The sequence below is a fragment of the Musca vetustissima genome, unplaced genomic scaffold (assembly GCF_032173495.1).
Source record: "Musca vetustissima isolate MV318-11 ecotype Yass unplaced genomic scaffold, APGP_CSIRO_Mvet_v1 utg16716, whole genome shotgun sequence".
Taxonomy (NCBI): domain Eukaryota; kingdom Metazoa; phylum Arthropoda; class Insecta; order Diptera; family Muscidae; genus Musca; species Musca vetustissima.
The window spans coordinates 126589-147552 of NW_026874817.1; the positions used below are offsets into that span (position 1 = coordinate 126589).

At 37.5% G+C, this 20964-nt stretch overlaps 1 protein-coding gene across 1 annotated transcript in view; it reads left to right on the forward strand.

Moving 5' to 3' along the window:
- The window catches only part of LOC133336848 (uncharacterized), a 50114-nt gene extending 34588 nt beyond the window's left edge, over positions 1 to 15526 (forward strand). Inside the window, exons 2-6 of the mRNA XM_061545124.1 lie at positions 10904 to 11153; positions 11223 to 11428; positions 11509 to 11764; positions 11855 to 12564; positions 15213 to 15526. Of these exons, the coding sequence (XP_061401108.1) occupies positions 10904 to 11153; positions 11223 to 11428; positions 11509 to 11764; positions 11855 to 12564; positions 15213 to 15526 (1736 nt within the window). The remainder of the gene's footprint in view (positions 1 to 10903; positions 11154 to 11222; positions 11429 to 11508; positions 11765 to 11854; positions 12565 to 15212) is intronic.
- Positions 15527 to 20964: the final 5438 nt, after the last annotated feature.

Genomic DNA, 20964 nt, shown 5'->3' on the forward strand with positions numbered 1-20964 from the left:
TTATACGGATTATAGCAATTCGCTCATCTACTGCAGTGAATCTGAAGACGAGGTCTTTTATTCTCCTGTTAACCATAAATCCGCAGCCAAATTCTTGTCTCGTTTCATGGCAGCTATAATACAGGGCGTAATCATCTGTTTTACTTACGCCAGTCCCTTTCCATCCTTTCCTTTGTACTTCTTGAGTACATCCGCCAAGGAAACTGCGCTTGTTCAGATTCGCAGATCGTTTGCGGGGGTCGTCAACATTGGGGGATTTGGGCAACTAACCCGACACCTCAACCCATTTTTATGGGTGGCAACGCGGGGAGGTCAGTGTCCACAATTGAGATAAAAGAGGAATAAGATAAGCCTGGACTTCGCCAGGCAATCAGAGCCGTTGCTTGGTATCTATCATTCCATACGCAACCCACTCTGATAGCGATAGAGTTATTAAAAATATTATTTAAGGTCCTGTACTAGGCGCGGATTTTTATACCCTTCACCACACTGTGGTACTGGGAATAGAGATAGACACATGGTTCCTTTTGAGAATATGCATAGAATCACTTCTTAAGTCGATTTATGCATGTCCGTCCTTCCGTCTGTCAGCCTGTCCATGTTAAATTGTAAACAAAGTACAAGTCGCAATTTTGATTCGAATTGGATGGAATTTGGCACAGTTCATTCATTGGGCCCAAGGACGAACCCTATTGGAATTGGGAAAAATCGGTTCAGATTTAGATATAGCTCCCATATATATTTTCATCCGATTTAAGGTAAATGGTGCACCAAAGTCCCTCTATATCATTCGATGTGCACGAAATTTGGCATAGCGTACTAAATTGAGTCTAGAATAGTGTGTATTAAGTTTCGTGAAAATCGGTTCAGATTTAGATATAGCTCCCATATATATTTACGTCCGATTTAAGGTAAATGGTGCACCAAAGGACATAAATATCTTTAGATTTGCAATAAATTTGGCACAGGGTACTTAATTAAGCCTAGAATGATGTGTGTGAAGTTTCGTGAATGTCGGTTCAAATTTAGATATAGCTCCAGTATATATTTTCGTCTGATTTAAGGTAAATGGTGCACCAAAGTCCCTCAATATCTTGCGATTTGCACGAAATTTGGCTCAGAGTACTGAATTAAGAGGAGAATAATGTCTGTTAAGTTTCGTGAAAATCGGTTCAGATTTAGATATAGCTCCCATATATAGTTTCGTCCGATTTGAGGTAAATAATGCACCAAAGTCACTATATATCCTTCGATTGGCACGAAATTTGGCATAGCGTACTGAATTGAGTCTAGAATGGTGTGTATTAAGTTTCGTGAAGATCGGTTCAGATTTATATATAAATTTTCGTCCGATTTAATGTAAATGGTGCACCAAAGTCCCTATATATCATTCGGTTTGCACGAAATTTGGCAAAGCGTAATGAATTAGGCGTAGAATGTCTTAGTCTTAAGTTTCCTGAAAATCGGTTCAGATTTATATCTGATTAAATGAAAAATTTCGTATCGGTTGCAGAATGACATGTTTATGAATCGAATTTCATTTCACTGGTCCTTTAAAAATGCGACGTCTGTTAGGATTCATCTGTTGAATATACCCAAAGTGGTGAAAGGTATCATATAGTCGGCCCGTCCGACTTTACTACTTTCCTTACTGTGTTTTTTCATGGATTTTTTTTTAAATTTCAATCTCTTATATCTCATTATCTATCACAGGCCCTGGGCAACCCTGGCTAACAAACATCACTAACAATTAGTTCACATTATCGCATTAAATAGCTGTGTATTAATAAACAGCTAAGAAGAAGAAAAAAGCAATGCAAAACAACAACGACAATAACTGTTACAAAAAAGAGCATGTTTATTAACTAGCCTGGAAATTGAAATTGGCGACTATAGTCGTCAACAACGTTGTTGTTGTTGTCGTTGTTACGGTGTTCTGTTCAAAGGTTGTTCGGTTAATGTTTTGTTGAAGTTTTTTTCCAGGTCTTGTTTTATGGAAAATTCCGTTTGCCATAAATCTTTGTAAGATTTTCCTCCGGTAGAAATAGATTTACATATGTGTGTATGTGACTTACAAATCTACAATGTTGTTGTAGTTGTTGGATTTTTTTGCATTTGAAAAATTAGGTTTTTATGTTCTATCGATTGATGATCATTAACATATCGTCCAACAAGTTTAGCACCAAGCAGAACACCACCACACCACACCAAAGTTTTTTCTTGTTAAACACCAGAATAACTTGTTCTCGTTCTGCTCCAGGAACAAAAACAACAATAAAAACAAATGAGAAGAAAATAAAAATCAGCATATTTCCTTCTTATTTTTTTTATTTATTTGTCTTGTGGGATTTTCTATTTGATTTATTGATCATTGCTATTAATGTATATATATATATATATATATATATGTGTGTGTGTTCGGGGGGTTTTCATAGAATGAATGTGTGGGTTGGAAACATGTTTGAAAAGGATACATGTTTCGAAGAAAACTACAGTGGGCCAAAGGATAATTCATGATAAAAAATATTCTTTTTAAAAATCCACGCCATGTAAAGACCTCCAAAAAATATTCTTTTTAAAAATCCACGCCTTGTAAAGACCTCCAAAAAATATTCTTTTTAAAAATCCACGCCTTGTAAAGACCTCCAAAAAATAACCTTTAAAAAATCCACGCCTTGTAAAGACCTCCAAAAAATAATCTTTAAAAAATCCACGCCTTGTAAAGACCTCCAAAAAACTCTCCAAAAAATAATCTTTAAAAAATCCACGCCTTGTAAAGACCTCCAAAAAATAATCTTTAAAAAATCCACGCCTTGTAAAGACCTCCAAAAAATAATCTTTAAAAAATCCACGCCTTGTAAAGACCTCCAAAAAATAATCTTTAAAAAATCCACGCCTTGTAAAGACCTCCAAAAAATAATCTTTAAAAAATCCACGCCTTGTAAAGACCTCCAAAAAATAATCTTTAAAAAATCCACGCCTTGTAAAGACCTCCAAAAAATAATCTTTAAAAAATCCACGCCTTGTAAAGACCTCCAAAAAATAATCTTTAAAAAATCCACGCCTTGTAAAGACCTCCAAAAAATAATCTTTAAAAAATCAAAAAATAATAAAAATCCATGCCTTGTAAAGACCTCCAAAAAATAATCTTTAAAAAATCCACGCCTTGTGTAAAAAAGACCTCCAAAAAATAATCTTTAAAAAATCCACGCCTTGTAAAGACCTCCAAAAAATATTCTTTAAAAAATCCACGCCTTGTGTAGGACCTCGAAAAAAATTATCTTTAAAAAATCCACGCCTTATGTAGGACCTCCACGCCTTGTGTAGGACCTCCAAAAAATATTCTTTAAAAAATCCACGCCTTGTGTAGGACCTCGAAAAAAATTATCTTTAAAAAATCCACGCCTTGTGTAGGACCTCGAAAAAAATTATCTTTAAAAAATCCACGCCTTGTGTATGACCTCCAAAAAAATATTCTTTAAAAAATCCACGCCTTGTGTAGGACCTCGAAAAAATATTCTTTAAAAAATCCACGCCTTGTGTAGGACCTCGAAAAAATATTCTTTAAAAAATCCACGCCTTGTGTAGGACCTCGAAAAAATACTTTAAAAAATCCACGCCTTGTGTAGGACCTCGAAAAAATATTCTTTAAAAAATCCACGCCTTGTGTAGGACCTCGAAAAAATATTCTTTAAAAAATCCACGCCTTGTGTAGGACCTCGAAAAAATATTCTTTAAAAAATCCACGCCTTGTGTAGGACCTCGAAAAAATATTCTTTAAAAAATCCACGCCTTGTGTAGGACCTCGAAAAAATATTCTTTAAAAAATCCACGCCTTGTGTAGGACCTCGAAAAAATATTCTTTAAAAAATCCACGCCTTGTGTAGGACCTCGAAAAAAATATTCTTTAAAAAATCCACGCCTTGTGTAGGACCTCGAAAAAATATTCTTTAAAAAATCCACGCCTTGTGTAGGACCTCGAAAAAATATTCTTTAAAAAATCCACGCCTTGTGTAGGACCTCGAAAAAATATTCTTTAAAAAATCCACGCCTTGTGTAGGACCTCGAAAAAATATTCTTTAAAAAATCCACGCCTTGTGTAGGACCTAAATAAAAAAAATATTCTTTAAAAAATCCACGCCTTGTGTAGGACCTCGAAAAAATATTCTTTAAAAAATCCACGCCTTGTGTAGGACCTCGAAAAAATATTCTTTAAAAAATCCACGCCTTGTAAAGACCTCCAAAAAATATTATTTAAAAAATCCACGCTTTGTAAAGACCTCCAAAAAATATTATTTAAAAAATCCACGCCTTGTAAAGACCTCCAAAAAATATTCTTTAAAAAATCCACGCCTTGTAAAGACCTCCAAAAAATATTCTTTAAAAAATCCACGCCTTGTAAAGACCTCCAAAAAATATTCTTTAAAAAATCCACGCCTTGTAAAGACCTCCAAAAAATATTATTTAAAAAATCCACGCCTGGTAAAGGCCTCCAAAAAATATTCTTTAAAAAATCCACGCCTTGTAAGGCTCTCCAAAAAATATTCTTTAAAAAATCCACGCCTTGTAAGGCTCTCCAAAAAATATTCTTTAAAAAATCCACGCCTTGTAAGGCTCTCCAAAAAATATTCTTTAAAAAATCCACGCCTTGTAAAGCTCTCCAAAAAATATTCTTTAAAAAATCCACGCCTTGTAAGGCTCTCCAAAAAATATTCTTTAAAAAATCCACGCCTTGTAAAGACCTCCAAAAAATATTCTTTAAAAAATCCACGCCTTGTGTAGGACCACCAAAAAATATTCTTTAAAAAATCCACGCCTTGTGTAGGACCTCCAAAAAATATTCTTTAAAAAATCCACGCCTTGTGTAGGACCTCCAAAAAATATTCTTTAAAAAATCCACGCCTTGTGTAGGACCTCCACGCCTTGTGTAGGACCTCCAAAAAATATTCTTTAAAAAATCCACGCCTTGTGTAGGACCTCCAAAAAATATTCTTTAAAAAATCCACGCTTTGTGTAGGGCCTCCAAAAAATATTCTTTAAAAAATCCACGCTTTGTGTAGGACCTCCAAAAAATATTCTTTAAAAAATCCACGCTTTGTGTAGGACCTCCAAAAAATATTCTTTAAAAAATCCACGCCTTGTAAGGCTCTCCAAAAAATATTCTTTAAAAAATCCACGCCTTGTGTAGGACCTCCAAAAATATTATTTAAAAAATCCCTGCCTTGTGTTGGTCTATGAATAAATAATTTGTCGTTTATTTTTAATATTCAAATCTAATTTAGAATTCCGATCCCAGTGACTTAATAGGTTTTACTTTCACCAAATATCGCCCAAGTTCGAGATGAGGTCATGCTGGAACACCCCATTTGCCACCACGTTTTTGATAACTTAATAGATTTAGATGCAAATGTAAATGCCGAAAATATGAGTTTTTCTTTTTCTAAACCCATGCCTTTCAAAACTACAATTTCCATAAATTTCTAATAATCCGACAATGCAGAGCAGCAGAGAGAGTAGAATTTTCATATTTTTTTCCAATTTTCCTTTTGGCAACTTGTTATATTTTCTAGCCTTGCTTAGTTGCCGGACGACGTAGTCTTATCACATCTTTTGTAGTTTCACCTCGACATGACCATCTCAGAGCATCGGATGACTGACTGTCTGTCTGACGGACTGCCTCATGGAATAACTAACATTGTTGTTGTTGTTGCTTTGCATAGCTACAAACATATTTTCATAAATATTCTTATTTTGTTTTTCCCGGTTTTTTTTTTGGATTGTGGCTGGGGCTGAATCGTCATCAGCATTCGACGGATTTTTATTTTTTATTCCGAATTCTATTCAAGTTTTGTTTTAGGCGGCTATTTTTTGTTGTTGTTGTGGCATTGCAATGCAATCTATGCCATTGACATAATTTCTCCTTTGGTGGTTATATACATACGTCACTGTGGATATATGTATATGTGCATGTGTGTGTGTTTGTTGTTAGATGCTATTGCATGCATGCCATGTTGCAACATACAGTGGCAATGGACAACTGAACTTTTGCTGTTGCCTGAATGTTGCTGCTACTCGTTTGCTGCTGTTGTTGTTCATGTTGTTGAGGCCGCATTATGAGTCTAAAAAGTGAGTCAAGACCTTCACGTTTTTGCCATGATGATGTTCTTGATGTTGTTGTCGTTGTTGTTTTTCTTGTAAAGTGTTGTTCTTCGACTGATACTGCTTGCCACTTGCAACACGTTCTTATTCTAATATAAATCTCCGATTACAATTGCTACTGCTTGCCATTGCCTAGCCTCCTTCTTGGTGTATGTGACCAGAGGAGGAAGGGAGAAGCAGGAGGTAAGGATAAAACTACCACCTCATAGCACCATGACTGTCAGTTGTTATTGCTTCTGTGCTGCAGTAGAAACGAAAAAAAAATAAAAACGTCATGATTTTCACTTGAAATCCCATTAAAACAAAGTTCTGCTTTTGACAAAGTCAAACGGTGGGGTAACCAACCAACCAACCGCCAAGTGGCCTAACACCAATGGACTTCACTTCAGTACGCCACAATCTGACACTCCATTAGGATTTCCAAAACCCAGTGAACATGTTCGGTGGAATTTGAAAGAAAAATCAATTTTTTTAAAATAAGGATTTTTTAAATATTTTTTCATGGACCAATACAAGGCGTGGATTTTTTAAAGATAATTTTTTCAAACACTTACTTACTTAGCTGGCTTGTGACAGAACTTTCGTTCCATAAGCCGAGCTTAGAAAAGATTTCCAGGTGCGTCGGTCTTTTCCGCATTTTTTCCAAATTGCAAGACCATATTCGGCAATGTTGTCTTCGACATGATCTTTCCATCGTATTCGTGGCTTCCCCATCTGCGTGAACCATTAGCTGGTTCGCTTTTATATGCTTTCTGGGCTGGGGCATCATCATCCATTCTCACAACCTGACCTAGCCAACGTAGTCGCAGCAGCTCAATACTTCTAACAATGTCGATACCCGAGAATAGCTGGTACGACTCATGATTCATTCACCGGCGATATTCACCGTCAACGCAGATCGGCCCATAGATCTTTCGGAGAATTTTTCTCTCAAACACGCCATGAGCTGCCTCATCTGCTTGCGCAAGTACTCATGCTTCGGGTCCAAATGACAGCACGGGATGTATCAGCGTCTTGTAAAGTGTGAGTTTAGTCTGGCCTTGTTTCTAAACTGCTTACTTGGACCATATTAGCATTTGTTGGCCATCACTATCCTTCCCCGAATTTCAAAGCTTATGTTATTCGTTTTATTTATGGCGGTGCCAAGGTATATAAAATCTTTAACTACCTCGAAGCTGTAATTCTCAAGTTCCACAGTTGGTCCGACTCTACTGGACGTCTTGCGCGTTGATACCATCAGATTGGTCTTCTCGCCATTTACTGCCAGACCCACTTTGGCAGACACCTTTTCCAGCGGGATGTTAAAAAGATCACACTACAAACGGTCACCTTGTCTGGTCCTCGTTCGGTATTGAATGGCTCCGAGAGGTCCTTTCCAACTTTAACTACTACACTTGTGTCACTTATAGTTATCCTGCATAGCCGTATTAATTTTGCAGGAATGTCGAACGTAGGCATGGCTTTAAACACTTCTGAACGTATAGGGCTGTCGAATGCTGCTTTATAGTCGACGAATAGATGAAATGTGTCGATGTGTTTTTCGTGGGTTTTTTCCAGGATTTGGCGCAGAGTGAAAATCTGGTCAATGGTGGATTTGCCAGGTTTGAAGCCACATTGGTATGGTCCAATAATGTCATTGACCATTGGCTTCAGTAGTTCACACAGTACGCTGGATAGCAATTTATATGCGATGGGAAGGAGACTTATTCCTCTATAGTTGGCATATATCGTCTTGTCTCCTTTTTTGTGCACGGGACACAGAATGCTGAGGTTCCAATCATTGGGCATGCATTCTTCTAGTCAAATTGTACAAATCAGCTGGTGCATGCTTCTTACCAGTATCTGACCACCAATCTTGAATAATTCAGCTTGTAACCTATCGGCACCTGCTGCTTTGTTATTCTTCAGCCGATTGATTGCTATTCTGACTTCATCTTGGCTAGATGGTATATACTCTACACCGTCACCTATTATTGATTCTGGGGTATCCACTTCGCTGCTACTATTTGATACCAGAAGCTTTTCAAAATGCTTCTTCCAGATCCTCAGCACGCTGTCTGTATCTGTCACCAGGTTTACTTCTTCCTCTCTATAGGAGGGTGTGTCTGCACCAAAACCTTCGGTCGGAGCATGGGGGCAAATAAGACTGATGTCGAAGAACTTCGCTTTTATGCGGATTATAACAATTCGCTCATCTACTGGAGTGAATCTTGAGACGAGGTCTTTTATTCTCCTGTTAACCATAAATCCGCAGCCAAATTCATGTCTCGTTTCATGGCAGCTATAATACAGGGCGTAATCGTCTGATTTACTTACGCCAGTCCCCTTTCCATCGCATTTCCTGTAAGGCAATAATATCGGCTTTGCACTTCTTGAGTACATCCGCCAAAGCGAACACTGCGCCTGTTCTGTACAACGTGCGCACATTCCAGGTGCAGATTCGCAGATCGTGGTCCTTTGTACGTTTGCGGGGATCGTCAATATTAGGGGGGTTGGGTTTTCTTTTTCTTTGCTTTTTCATAGTCGGTTGGGTTTTCCGAGAGTGGGCAACTAACCCATTTTTTATAGTTCTTATGTGTGAACTCGCGGCACATATTAGCTCACTATTTCATCGGGTGATGAAAATAGCTCCCCAGGTGGCACCACGGGGAGGTCAGAGTCCACAATTGAGATGAAAGAGGGGCCAATATAAGCCGCTGCTTGGTATATATCATCCCCTACGCCACCCAAAGCTTCCACACAAGGCGTGGATTTTTTAAAGAATATTTTTTCAAGCATCCACACAAGACGTGGATTAAAAAAACATAGTCCCATTTGAAGTATTTAAAAAGCCTTAGACGTATTTTCAAAAAAAATTGACTGAAGATTACTTTAATATTCTTACCTTAGATGTGTTCCACTTAATTTATCCTCTTCGGTTATGTGATGGTGTCTCCCATCTGCTTCGTATTTCGTTGTGGATCTAAAAAGAAAACAGATCAATAATTCGATTAGTTAAGTTATCCTGAACTATGAAATTATTTTTTAGGTATACAGAAAAAAAATTAGTCAAAATGTTTGCTGGGTTGTATGTCTGCCCATCAAGGATTTAGAACAACGAAGCAAAAACGAGAAAAAAACACTACTTCAACTAATCATATAAATCATTTGTCGACTGCCACTGAAGTTGCTGCTGCCTCTGTTGTCGACTGGTCACAATTTAAGTTATTTCCTACCCAGGAGTAGTGGTTGGTGCCCAGCAGCTAAAAGTCATCAACAATGTGTCGAAGGAGCAGGGGGTAACAATAGCAGCAAACAATTATGACTTTCCTTAAAACATAGTAGCCTTCGCAGTCGGGCCGACAACATTAAGAATTTCTTTGAAATGAAAGTAATCCGTAAATTGTCTATTTAATTCCACCTGCTTTGCATTGAGGAAGTTAAGTTGTAAATTGTTCGACAATGATGAGGTAGCAGTAAGGACTTGGAAAAAATATTCTTTAACAAAATCCAAATGTAGGTCTTGAAAAAATATCTTTTAAAAAATCCACGCCTTATGTAGGTCTTGAAAAATATCTTTTAAAAAATCCACGCCTTATGTAGGTCTTGAAAAAATATCTTTTAAAAAATCCACGCCTTATGTAGGTCTTGAAAAATATCTTTAAAAAATCCACGCCTTATGTAGGTCTTGAAAAATATTCTTTAAAAAATCCACGCCTTATGTAGGTCTTGAAAAATATTCTTTAAAAAATCCACGCCTTATGTAGGTCTTGAAAAATATTCTTTAAAAAATCCACGCCTTATGTAGGTCTTGAAAAATATCTTTTGAAAAAATCCACGCCTTATGTAGATCCTGAAAAATATCTTTTAAAAAATCCAGGCCTTATGTAGGTCTTGAAAAATATATTTAAAAAAATCCACGCCTTATGTAGGTCTTGAAAAATATATTTAAAAAAATCCACGCCTTATGTAGGTCTTGAAAAATATCTTTTAAAAAATCCACGCCTTATGTAGGTCTTGAAAAATATCTTTTAAAAAATCCACGCCTTATGTAGGTCTTGAAAAATATCTTTTAAAAAATCCACGCCTTATGTAGGTCTTGAAAAAATATCTTTTAAAAAATCCACGCCTTATGTAGGTCTTGAAAAAATATCTTTTAAAAAATCCACGCCTTATGTAGGTCTTGAAAAAATATCTTTTAAAAAATCCACGCCTTATGTAGGTCTTGAAAAAATATCTTTTAAAAAATCCACGCCTTATGTAGGTCTTGAAAAAATATCTTTTAAAAAATCCACGCCTTATGTAGGTCTTGAAAAATATCTTTTAAAAAATCCACGCCTTATGTAGGTCTTGAAAAATATCTTTTGAAAAAAATCCACGCCTTATGTAGGTCTTGAAAAAATATCTTTTAAAAAATCCACGCCTTATGTAGGTCTTGAAAAAATATCTTTTAAAAAATCCACGCCTTATGTAGGTCTTGAAAAAATATCTTTTAAAAAATCCACGCTATATGTAGGTCTTGAAAAAATATCTTTTGAAAAAATCCACGCCTTATGTAGGTCTTGAAAAAATATCTTTTAAAAAATCCACGCCTTATGTAGGTCTTGAAAAAATATCTTTTAAAAAATCCACGCCTTATGTAGGTCTTGAAAAATATCTTTTGAAAAAATCCACGCCTTATGTAGGTCTTGAAAAAATATCTTTTAAAAAATCCACGGTATTGATCCCTTTTATCTAATTTGCATTTCTCTGTTTGCCTTTCCAGAAATCCGCAGTGTTTCCGGCGAACCAAATTACAAATCTGTCAACCTGACATGGGAGGTGGAATTTGTACCCTCACCCAATGACATTGTAACGAATAGCAGTGATGAAATCGAACCTCCAGTAGCATTTCAATTATTTTTCTGTGAACTGCAATCGTTTGGACCGCATCGATGCCGATCCAAGGTGGTAAATGCCACAAAATCCGTATATGATAACAATGAAGACAATAATTTGGAGGTGGTTGATAAAATGTAGGGTCGAAACACACATTCTTTTCCCCGTTTATTTTTTTATTAAAAAAATGTTCCTAATTTTTTTAGACGCCAAGTCCGCCAATATGTGGCCCAGGTGGATAATTTACGTATGGCCACCAAATATAGTTTTCACATTCGTTCCATACCGAAAAATAAACAGCTGAAGAAGGTTACTGGCCGTTCTGAGATATTCGATAATGAAATAGAGGGTAGTGATTTTCTGAGTTCATCGAATTTGGGTGGACCCACCATTGTTATACCTACGAAAGGATGTAAGTCTTGGTCCCCAAATAAGGAATACGGGGAAGGAGGTAATAATTAAAAAAAAATATTTTTTATTTCATTTCCTTAGTCTCGGCCCAGGCCACACGATGCCTGCCCAATGCCTCAGAAATCGAAGTGGAGACGGGTCCAAATTTTGGTGGCAAAATTGTGGTGGATGGTGGCAACTGTGGTGTGAAGGGGAATCCCAATGACTCCAAGGATAAATATGTTATGCGCATCGATCACAAGGCTTGCGGTAGTATGGTCAAGCCCGAAACCAATACCGTGGAAACTTTTATAACGGTACAAGAAAATTTGGGTATATTCACACACAGTACGAGGAGGTAATTTAGAGGAGGGGTGGGAGATTTTTGGGTTCCCAATTGCTAACCGAAAACAAAATTTGTTTTTTTTCTTTTGTTCTCCCTCATCAGATTTGTGGTGGTATGCAGCTATCAATCGGGTATGCAAACAGTACGCGCTAGCTTCTCTGTCCCCGGCCGGGGTGGAGCGGTGGCTGCTACCCATGATTCTCTCGAGGAGGAAGAACGTATGGGTCGTGGCCTTAAACCTTTTCGATTTGTCGACAAATCGGAATTAATTCTTAAAGAAAATAATGAAGAAGAATCTGCTACACCATTGTCAGAGGAAATTGAGGCCGTGGTAGAAGAAATGGACAATCCCACTGTGGCCAGTAGTTTGAATCAAACTGAAATTACTCAGGCAGCGGCATCAGCAGGAGAAGCTGCGGACACCACTTCAAATGAAGAGGTCATGGCTGCAAATGACGATGAAGATGCCACAAATGCTGTGGCGATATTGGAAAATATTATACCCGGTGTTAATGAAGATCACATAAAAGCCAATGCGCTACAACAACAACAGCAGCCGGGAGAAGAAAATGTAGAGGTATCAAGTGTGGATGAAGTCGCAGATAATGTTGTGAGTAGTGGTGACCAAGAGACCAAGCCAGCTGAAGACAGTGCAGATGATGGCAATGAAAGCAATGTGAAAAATGAACGCTTTTCCGCAAAATTTGCTAAATTAATATTGGAGCGCAATGACCGTGACCAGGAGGTGGCAGCCCAGGCTAGGAGTTATGATGGCGAGTCGGCGAAGCTCAGTGATACACCCACTGGAAGAGGTGAGTGCATTTTTTTAATTTAATTAAAAAATAAATACGTAAATGGGGTATGCAGCATAGAATATTTTTTGAAAAATTGTCCGAACATAGGATTCTTTCGAAACTTATCGGAATTCAGATTTTTAATTTTGCAAGCTTCACCTTGTGGTGTAGGTTATACCACAAGGTGAAGCTAGCAATATTAAAGATAGAACTTTCAAATTTGCCACATACATTGTCACTACTTCTAGAATGTGTTGTATTGGAAATGGAAATCATCGGTCCACATATTGGTAGGGGTCCCCCATTACAGTACCCTTAAAAATTCGGTATTTTGAGAAGTTTGTGTAAATTGTCCAATCAAATGAGATTAATTTTGGGTTATTATTACTTAGCAAATCTTTTTATTAAAAATGAGTACCATTGGCACAGGTTTCAGGGTATCCTCCATACAAGGGTACCTTCCGATTTTGGGGAGTTTTGCAACCAAATTGGCTGATATTTTGTATTTTGGGTACACATTGGATAGCAAACCTTCTCACCAAAATCTTTCAATATCGGTCCAGTTTTTAGGGTAGGGCACCTTAAAACGGTATCCACGATTTTCGGTATTTTAGGGTGCTTGGACACATTTTTCAACCAAATTGGCTGTAATTTGGTATTTTTGATTCTCATAAGGTAGCAAATCATACTACCAAAAATGATCAATATTGGTCCACTTTTCGGGGTAGTCTCCATATAAGGTAACCATTAAAATGTTCGTATTTTAGGGAGCTTGAACACATTTTACAACCAAATTGGCTGAAGTTTGACATTTTGGATTCTCATTGGGTAGCAAATCTTCCTACCAAAAATTATGAATATTGTACCACTTTTTAGGGTAGCCTCTATATAAAGGCACCTCTCGAAGTTTGGAATTTTTTGTAAGTTTTTCAGCCAATTTGGCTGTAACTTAGTATTTTTCGTTCTCGTTGGGTATCGAATCTTTCTACCAAAAATTATAAATATTGGTCCATTTTATAGGGTAGTCCCCATATAAGGGTACGTCCCAGATTTCTGTAATTTAGGGAGCTTGAGCACATTTTTTTTAGGGAACAGTTTCCAACCGAATTCGCTGTAATTAGGTAGTTTGGGTTCTCAATGTGTAGAAAACCAGCTCACCAAAAATTATCAATATCGGTCCACTTTGTATGGTAGCTTCCATGTAAGGGTAATTCTCGAAGTTCGGAATTTTTGGGAGTTTTTCAACCGATTTGGCTCTAATGTAATATTTTGAGTTCTCATTGGATAGCAAATCTTCCAACCAAAAATGAGAAATCTTTGTCCACTTTTTAGGGTAGCCCCCATATAAGGGTACCTCCCAAATTTCCATGTTTTAGGGAGCTTGGGCACATTTTTTAACCAAATTGCCTGTAATTTCGTATTTTGGGTTCGCTGTGGGTGTCAAATACTCCTATCAAAAATCATTGACATTGGCCCAAATTTTGGCATAGACTTTATATAACGCTACCTTCCGAATTTCGGTATTCTAGGGATTTTGGGCGTATTTTCCAAAGGAAGTGTATCTTATTTGATATTTTCTATTCTCCTTGGGTCGGAAATATACCATTTGAGTAAAAAAAAATCCCCATATAACGATATCAAAAATTTTTGGTATTTTTCGGATTTCGGTATGCTCAAGGTCCTGGACCAATTTTCCAACCTGAAAGTCTGTAGTTTTATGTTTGGTTTTTTTTCTCTGGCAGTACTTCAGCATGACATGGCACGCATATAAAAGTCCCAAGGAATTTTTAACTGTACACCAAAATCAGCAATTTTGGTCCACTTTTTAGGTTCGTCCTAAATTTTTCGATATTTTAGGGAGCTTGGGTGCATTTTTCACACTAATTGCGTGTAATTTGGTATTTTGGGTTCTTATTGGGTGTCAAATGCTTCCACCAAAAATCTTTGATATTGGCCCAAATTTTGGCATAGACGCCATATAACGCTACCTTCCGAATTCCAATATTTTACGGAATTTTGAGCATGTTTTCGAAATTTTTGGTTCCCGTGGGGTCGGAAATATACCATTTGAGTAAAAAAAATCCCAATATGACGATGTCTCCAATTTTTCGCATTTTCAGGATTTCGGTATTATCCAAGGCCCTAACCCAATTTCCAACCTGAAGGTCTGTAGTTTTAGTTTTAGTTAGTTTTATATTTCGTGGATCTTATTTGATATTTTCGATTCTCATTGGGTAGAAAATATCCTATTTCGTTACGATATCCCCCAATTTTTAGTATTTTCAGGATTTCTGTATGTTTAAGGTCCTAGTCCAATTTTCTAACTTGAAGGCCTGCTGTTTTATATTTTGTTTTTTTTCCTGGCAGTAATTTAGCACCATATAAAACTCCCAATCGGTTTCTAACTGTCCGTTTCATGGTGGAGAGTATTAAAAGCTCGGTCGGACCGAACTTAAGAAATTTTTTATTAAAATTTTAATTTCCAATATTTTTTCAAGGTCGTAATATTTCTAATTTTTTTTTCAAGGTCCTAATTTTTTAAATATTTTTTTCGAGGTCCTAATTTTTTAAAATATTTTTTCAAGGCCCTAATTTAAAAAAAAAAAAATCAAGTTCCAATGTATTTTTTTCCTAATTGTTTAACTTTTATTTCTTCCTTTTTCCAGCTTTCGGTTCGATGTTAGAATTGATCTCCAGCAATATGGGTAGCGTGCTGCTAACTGTTATGGTATCTGTGATATTAATTGGTGTCTGTGTGTACATTCTCTATCGTGAGACAAGTAAGCCGGTCGCGGCAGTAGCAGCATCACATATGTCACCCACAACAACACCGCCAGCAACGGCAATCTTGTCGCGGCATCAGCATTTAAAGGAACACCAACATCAGCACCACCACCATCATCAGCATCAACATCGTCACCAACAGAAACACACACTGCCGCGCACATTGGCAAGTAATCACGATGATTTAATGGCCTAAATGGAGAAGAACGAAAAAATTGAAAGGCCCTATCCTCCACCTCAAAAAAGTAAAAAGAACAAATAGAAAATCCTATCTCCAAAAAAAGTACTCCCGCCTTGTAGAACAGCCCCATTGGAAAATATAAACACCCTACACCCGATATCTCTCTATGTAAAGGTGGAAGTTAAAGAAACTATGCTTTATTGTCTTGCTGGAATACGATGGATTGTCGGTTGGTTGCCTTTGGTGACAGAACAAAAAAACAAAAAATAATCTGGAAGGGGCAATAAGAAGAAGGAGAAGTTAAAAAAATCGTATTTCTTATCAAGTCGACAGAGCATAGTTTTACAAACGTGATGCTACATGTTTTTTTTTTACATATTTACATATAAGCACACACACACATACAGTTATACAAATACTCTTATATTATATACGTACTCTTAGAATAGCGCGATATTAGGTAAAAGAAAAAAATCTCCATTGGGGAGTCATTGAAGTAACTTCGCTGACTCGTCCTCGGGCCACTTTCTTTTTTGTCGTCTAATTTTTTTCTTTCTTTAAGTTTGTCTTTAATTAATTAATTAGTTTTTTAATTAATAAGCCCTTTTAATAAAATATATTTAATGATAAGAATTTAGTTGTAAGTTTATATTTTTTACTTTTTTTTTACATATACACATATATAAATATTTATATATTTAATGTATATTATATACATACACACATACAGAATCTAATTTAAAATAAATAAAAAAAAATAAATTATAAAAAAAATAATTATTCCCTCATTCTCATTTATTTTAAAATTTATAACAACACGAATACGGAGAGATGAAAGATGGGCTTATTTAACATTCGGCACAGTGGGGTAAGTTGTATCACGTAAATGATTATTTATTTAAATTTATCGAGATTATTAGTCGTGGAGTTTTTAAATATATTTTTTGAGGATTATCAAGACGTAGATTTTTTTAAACATATTTATTAGAAGAATATCAAGACATAAGAACACTAAAAATGGGTTGAGGCGTCGGGTTAGTTGCCAACACTCGGAAACCCCCTCCTGCTATGAAAAAGCAAAGAAAAAGACGACCCCCGCAAGCGTACAAAGAACCACGATCTGCGAATCTGCACTTGGAATGTGCGCACGTTGTACAGAACAGACGCAGTGTTCGCTTTGGCGGATGTACTCAAGAAGTACAAAGCCGATATTTTTGCCTTACAGGAAATGCGATGGAAAGGGACTGGCGTAAGTAAATCTGAAGATTACGCCCTGTATTATAGCTGCCATGAAACGATACGTAAATTTGGCTGCGGATTTATGGTTAACAGGAGAATAAAAACAATTGCTATAATCCGTATAAAAGCGAAGTTCTTCTACATCAGTCTCAATTGCGCCCATGCTCCGACCGACGATAAAGATGAACAGACAAAAGACATATTTTACCAGCGCCTAGAAACAGCACATGATCGCTGCCCTGGCCATGACATTAAAATTCTGCTAGGAGATTTTAATGCAAAAATCGAAAGGTAAAATATTTTTGGGCTCAGCCTCCATGAGGAAACTTCCGACAACGGCATGAGGTTGATTGACTTCGCGGCAGCAAAAACATGCTTCAATCATCAAAAACACCAGATGCAAGCATCCAGATATACACAAGGCCACCTGGATTTCTCCCGAGCGAACAACGAGAAATCAAATAGATCATGTTGTGATAGACGGATGTTCCAGTGTTTTAGACGTCAGATCAATCCGAGGAGCGAATATCGATTCGAACCATTACCTTGTGGCAGCCAAGGTACGCACCCGTCTTAATGTAGCAACAAAGGTGCGATCTAATGTAACACGGAAATTTGACGTCGAAAAGCTGAAACACAACAGATAGCAGAAGCCTACTCCGCTCATCATACCCAACTGCTTAACGAAAGCACTCTTTGTCCCGATAATAGTATAGAAGCACAATGGCAAAGAATTGTCCACTCCCTAAAAACTGCAGCAAAAGCAACATTTGGGTACCAAAAACCACCATCAAGAAAACCATGGTACGAGCAGGAGTCGTAATGCTACTAGTGTGAAAAAAGCAGCGTATAGGACAACCCTGCCAGACAGTAGCAACACGTAATGTGATGGAGAATTCTCGGGAGAACAGGAGAGAGGAGACACGTGTTTTCAGAAAAAAGAAGAAAAAACAAGAAAAACGTGAGCGTGAGCAAATAGAGACGTACACTAATCAGAATGAAGTCCGAAAATTCTACCAACGGGTAAAACACTAAACCGAAGGTTTTGGTGCAGGCACATCCTCATGTAGAGATGAAGAAGGAAACCTGATGACAGATACAGACAGCGTGTTGAGGATCTGGAAGGAGCAGTTTGAAAAGCTTCTGGTATCAAATATTGGCGGTGAAGAAGATACCCCAGAACCAATAAGAGATGATGATATAGAGTGTATACCACCTTGCCAAGAAAAACAATCAATCGAACAATAAAGCAGCTGCTGCCGATGGTTTACAAACCGAACTATTCAAGACTGGTGGTCAGATGCTGGTAAGGAGCATGCATCAGCTGATTAGTACAATTTGGCTAGAGGAAAGCATGCCCAATGATTGGAACCTCAGCATCCTGTGTCCCGTGCACAAAAAAGGAGTCAAGGCGAGATGTGCCAATTATAGAGGAATAAGTCTCCTTCCAATCGCATATAAAGTGCTATCCAGCGTGCTGTGTGAACAACTGAAGCCAATAGTCAACGACATATTGGACCATACCAATGCGGACAACTCCATCATTGACCAGATTTTCAACCTTCGCTAAATCCTGTAATAAAAACAGACGAAAAACACATCGACACATTTCACCTATTCGTCGACTATAAAGCCGCATTCGATAGCCCCATCCGTTCAAAAGTGTTTAAAGCCATGTCTACGTTCGGCATATCTGCACAATTAATACGGCTATGCAGGATAACTTTAAGTGGCACAAGGTCAGCAGTTAAATTCGGAAAGGACCTATCGGAGCCCTTCAATACCGAACGAGGATTCAGACAAGGTAACAGATTGTCGTGTGATATTTTTAACATCCTGCTGGAAAAGGTCATACGAGACGCAAACATGAACAGAAATGCCACTCTGTACACCAAACAACACATGTTACTCGCCCTCGCCGATGACATCGATATAATGGGTCGAACATTGAGAGCGGTAACAGCCACATTTGAACAAATTGAAAAGGAGTCTGCCAGAGTGGGTCTGGTAGTAAACTGCGAGAAGACCAAGTTGATGGTATTAACGTGCAAGACGTTCAGTAGACTCGGACCAACTGTGGAACTTGAGAACTACAGCTTCGAGAAGGATTGTGGTGGCCAACAGATGCTACTATGGTCTAAGTAAGCAGTTTAGAAACAAGGTCACCTCCCGTCAGACCAAGCTCACACTTTACAAGTGTGCACATGAGCCAGCTCTTGAGGCGTTTGAAAGAAAAATTCTACGAAAGATCTACGGGCCGATTTGCGTCGACGGTGAATATCGGCGTCGAATGAACCACGAGCTTTACAATTTATACGCGGACATCGACATAGTCAGTCGTTTGAGCTGCAGCGAGTACGATGACTAGGTCATGTTGTGCGAATGAATGAGAATGCCCCAGCTCAAATGTCACATAAAAGCGAGCCTACTGATGGTTCCCGTAGAAGGGGAAGGCCACGAATTAGATGGAAAGACCAAGTCGAAAACAACACTTTGAAGCGTGGTCTTTCGAACTGGTGGAGATGCGCAAGTTGGAAATCTTTTTTAAGCTCGGTTTAAGGAACAACCGTTCTGTAACAAGCCAGCTAAGTAAGTCAGATTTTTTAAAAATATTTTATCAGGGAAATTTTAATAAAAATATTTTTTCGAGAACCTCATCGATATCTGAGCGCCAAGATGAGTATTAGGTTTACTTACCACGTCCTTCCCTTGGTAAAGAGGCTATGTACTGGTTCTCAAGGACCCCAGGTCCTCCATATAACCAAGACAGGAGTAGTGTAAACGGCAGCATCGGCGATTAAAGTGGAAGCTGACCCCGTTCTCCTCAATGCCTGAGAACGAGTTTGTCGGAGGAACATATATATATTAGCTGAGTGTATATATGTCTGTCGGCAACAGCGACTGACAGTTTTTTACTTGCCACAGTCATCATACCCCCTTAATAATTTAAGAAATTTTTAATGTCCATTGGGTATTTGAAAAAAGGGCTAAAATGAGCTAAAATTCCACTATGGGCTAAATTTTCCAAACTAATCCACATAAAATATTCCATCACAAATTTAATAGGGCATACTCAGGGCATAGCTTCTAGAAGTTCCCACAATTTAATAATTTAATTTCTTTGAATTTTCCATAATATTTTACAAGAAACAACTACAACAATAAATTATTGTAATAAAATAAATAAAATCTTAACTAGACAACATAACCTAACTGTTCCTTTACGAATTTTAACGAAGTCTTTTGCCATTGATTTATGACAAATTAAAATATTAATCAGATAATAACAAGAAGACACACTTCCCCACTGTTTCCCAGTCTTCGCACTTCGAAGAAGGTGGGACTTAGAAGAACACATCGAATTAGGGAATAAAATCCCACACCATTGCATCGGCAGCAGCAGAAGTAATACCAATTCAAAACGTGACTCCAGCCACCGCCACAACAACAACCAACAGCAGCAACAACAAGAACAACATCATCAGCTTAAGCTGATGAGTTTTTATGGTCGGCTGGTGGTTGGTTGTGCAAGAAAAAGTGGAACAATTTTTTCACGAAGCCCTTTTTCCAACAGCGTGTTCTTCTTCTTTGCGATTACGGAGAGTGTTAGCAGTTTGTGTGGCAACAGCAAGAACAACAACAAAATGTGTCTATTTCATAGATATAAGTGGGTTATCTGGTCGCTTAAGTTGGTCTTTTGCTTCCAGAAAGTCATGGCCACCAACCAACAAACCAGCCAACTGGAGAAATGGTGGCAAACAAATGTTGCAAAATTGTTTTTGGCCTCAAACAAGCAACAACAACAACAGTAATAACAACATTTTGTAATATTACAAAATGTTGAGAAAAAAAATAAATACGAAAATATTAAATTAAATTGTTTGCCATAACAAGAACAGTTTCAACCCTGATCCGTTGCAGAAGGTGGGGCAGGCCATTTAACCCGATCGATCACTGCCAGTGAAAGATGTAATTCAATTCGATTGGAAAAGCCATTCAGCTTAATGACGGTAAATGATAATAATTTAAAAGTAATTTGGGTTCAATTTTAACGAAGACGAATGAAGGGAAAGCATAAAAAATAATTTTGAAAAATAGTTTTTTTTTTTTAATCCACGCCTTGGGTGGATGGATGGCTTGAAAAAACATTCTTTAAAAAATCCACGCCTTGGGTGGATGGATGGCTTGAAAAAATATTCTTTAAAAAATCCACG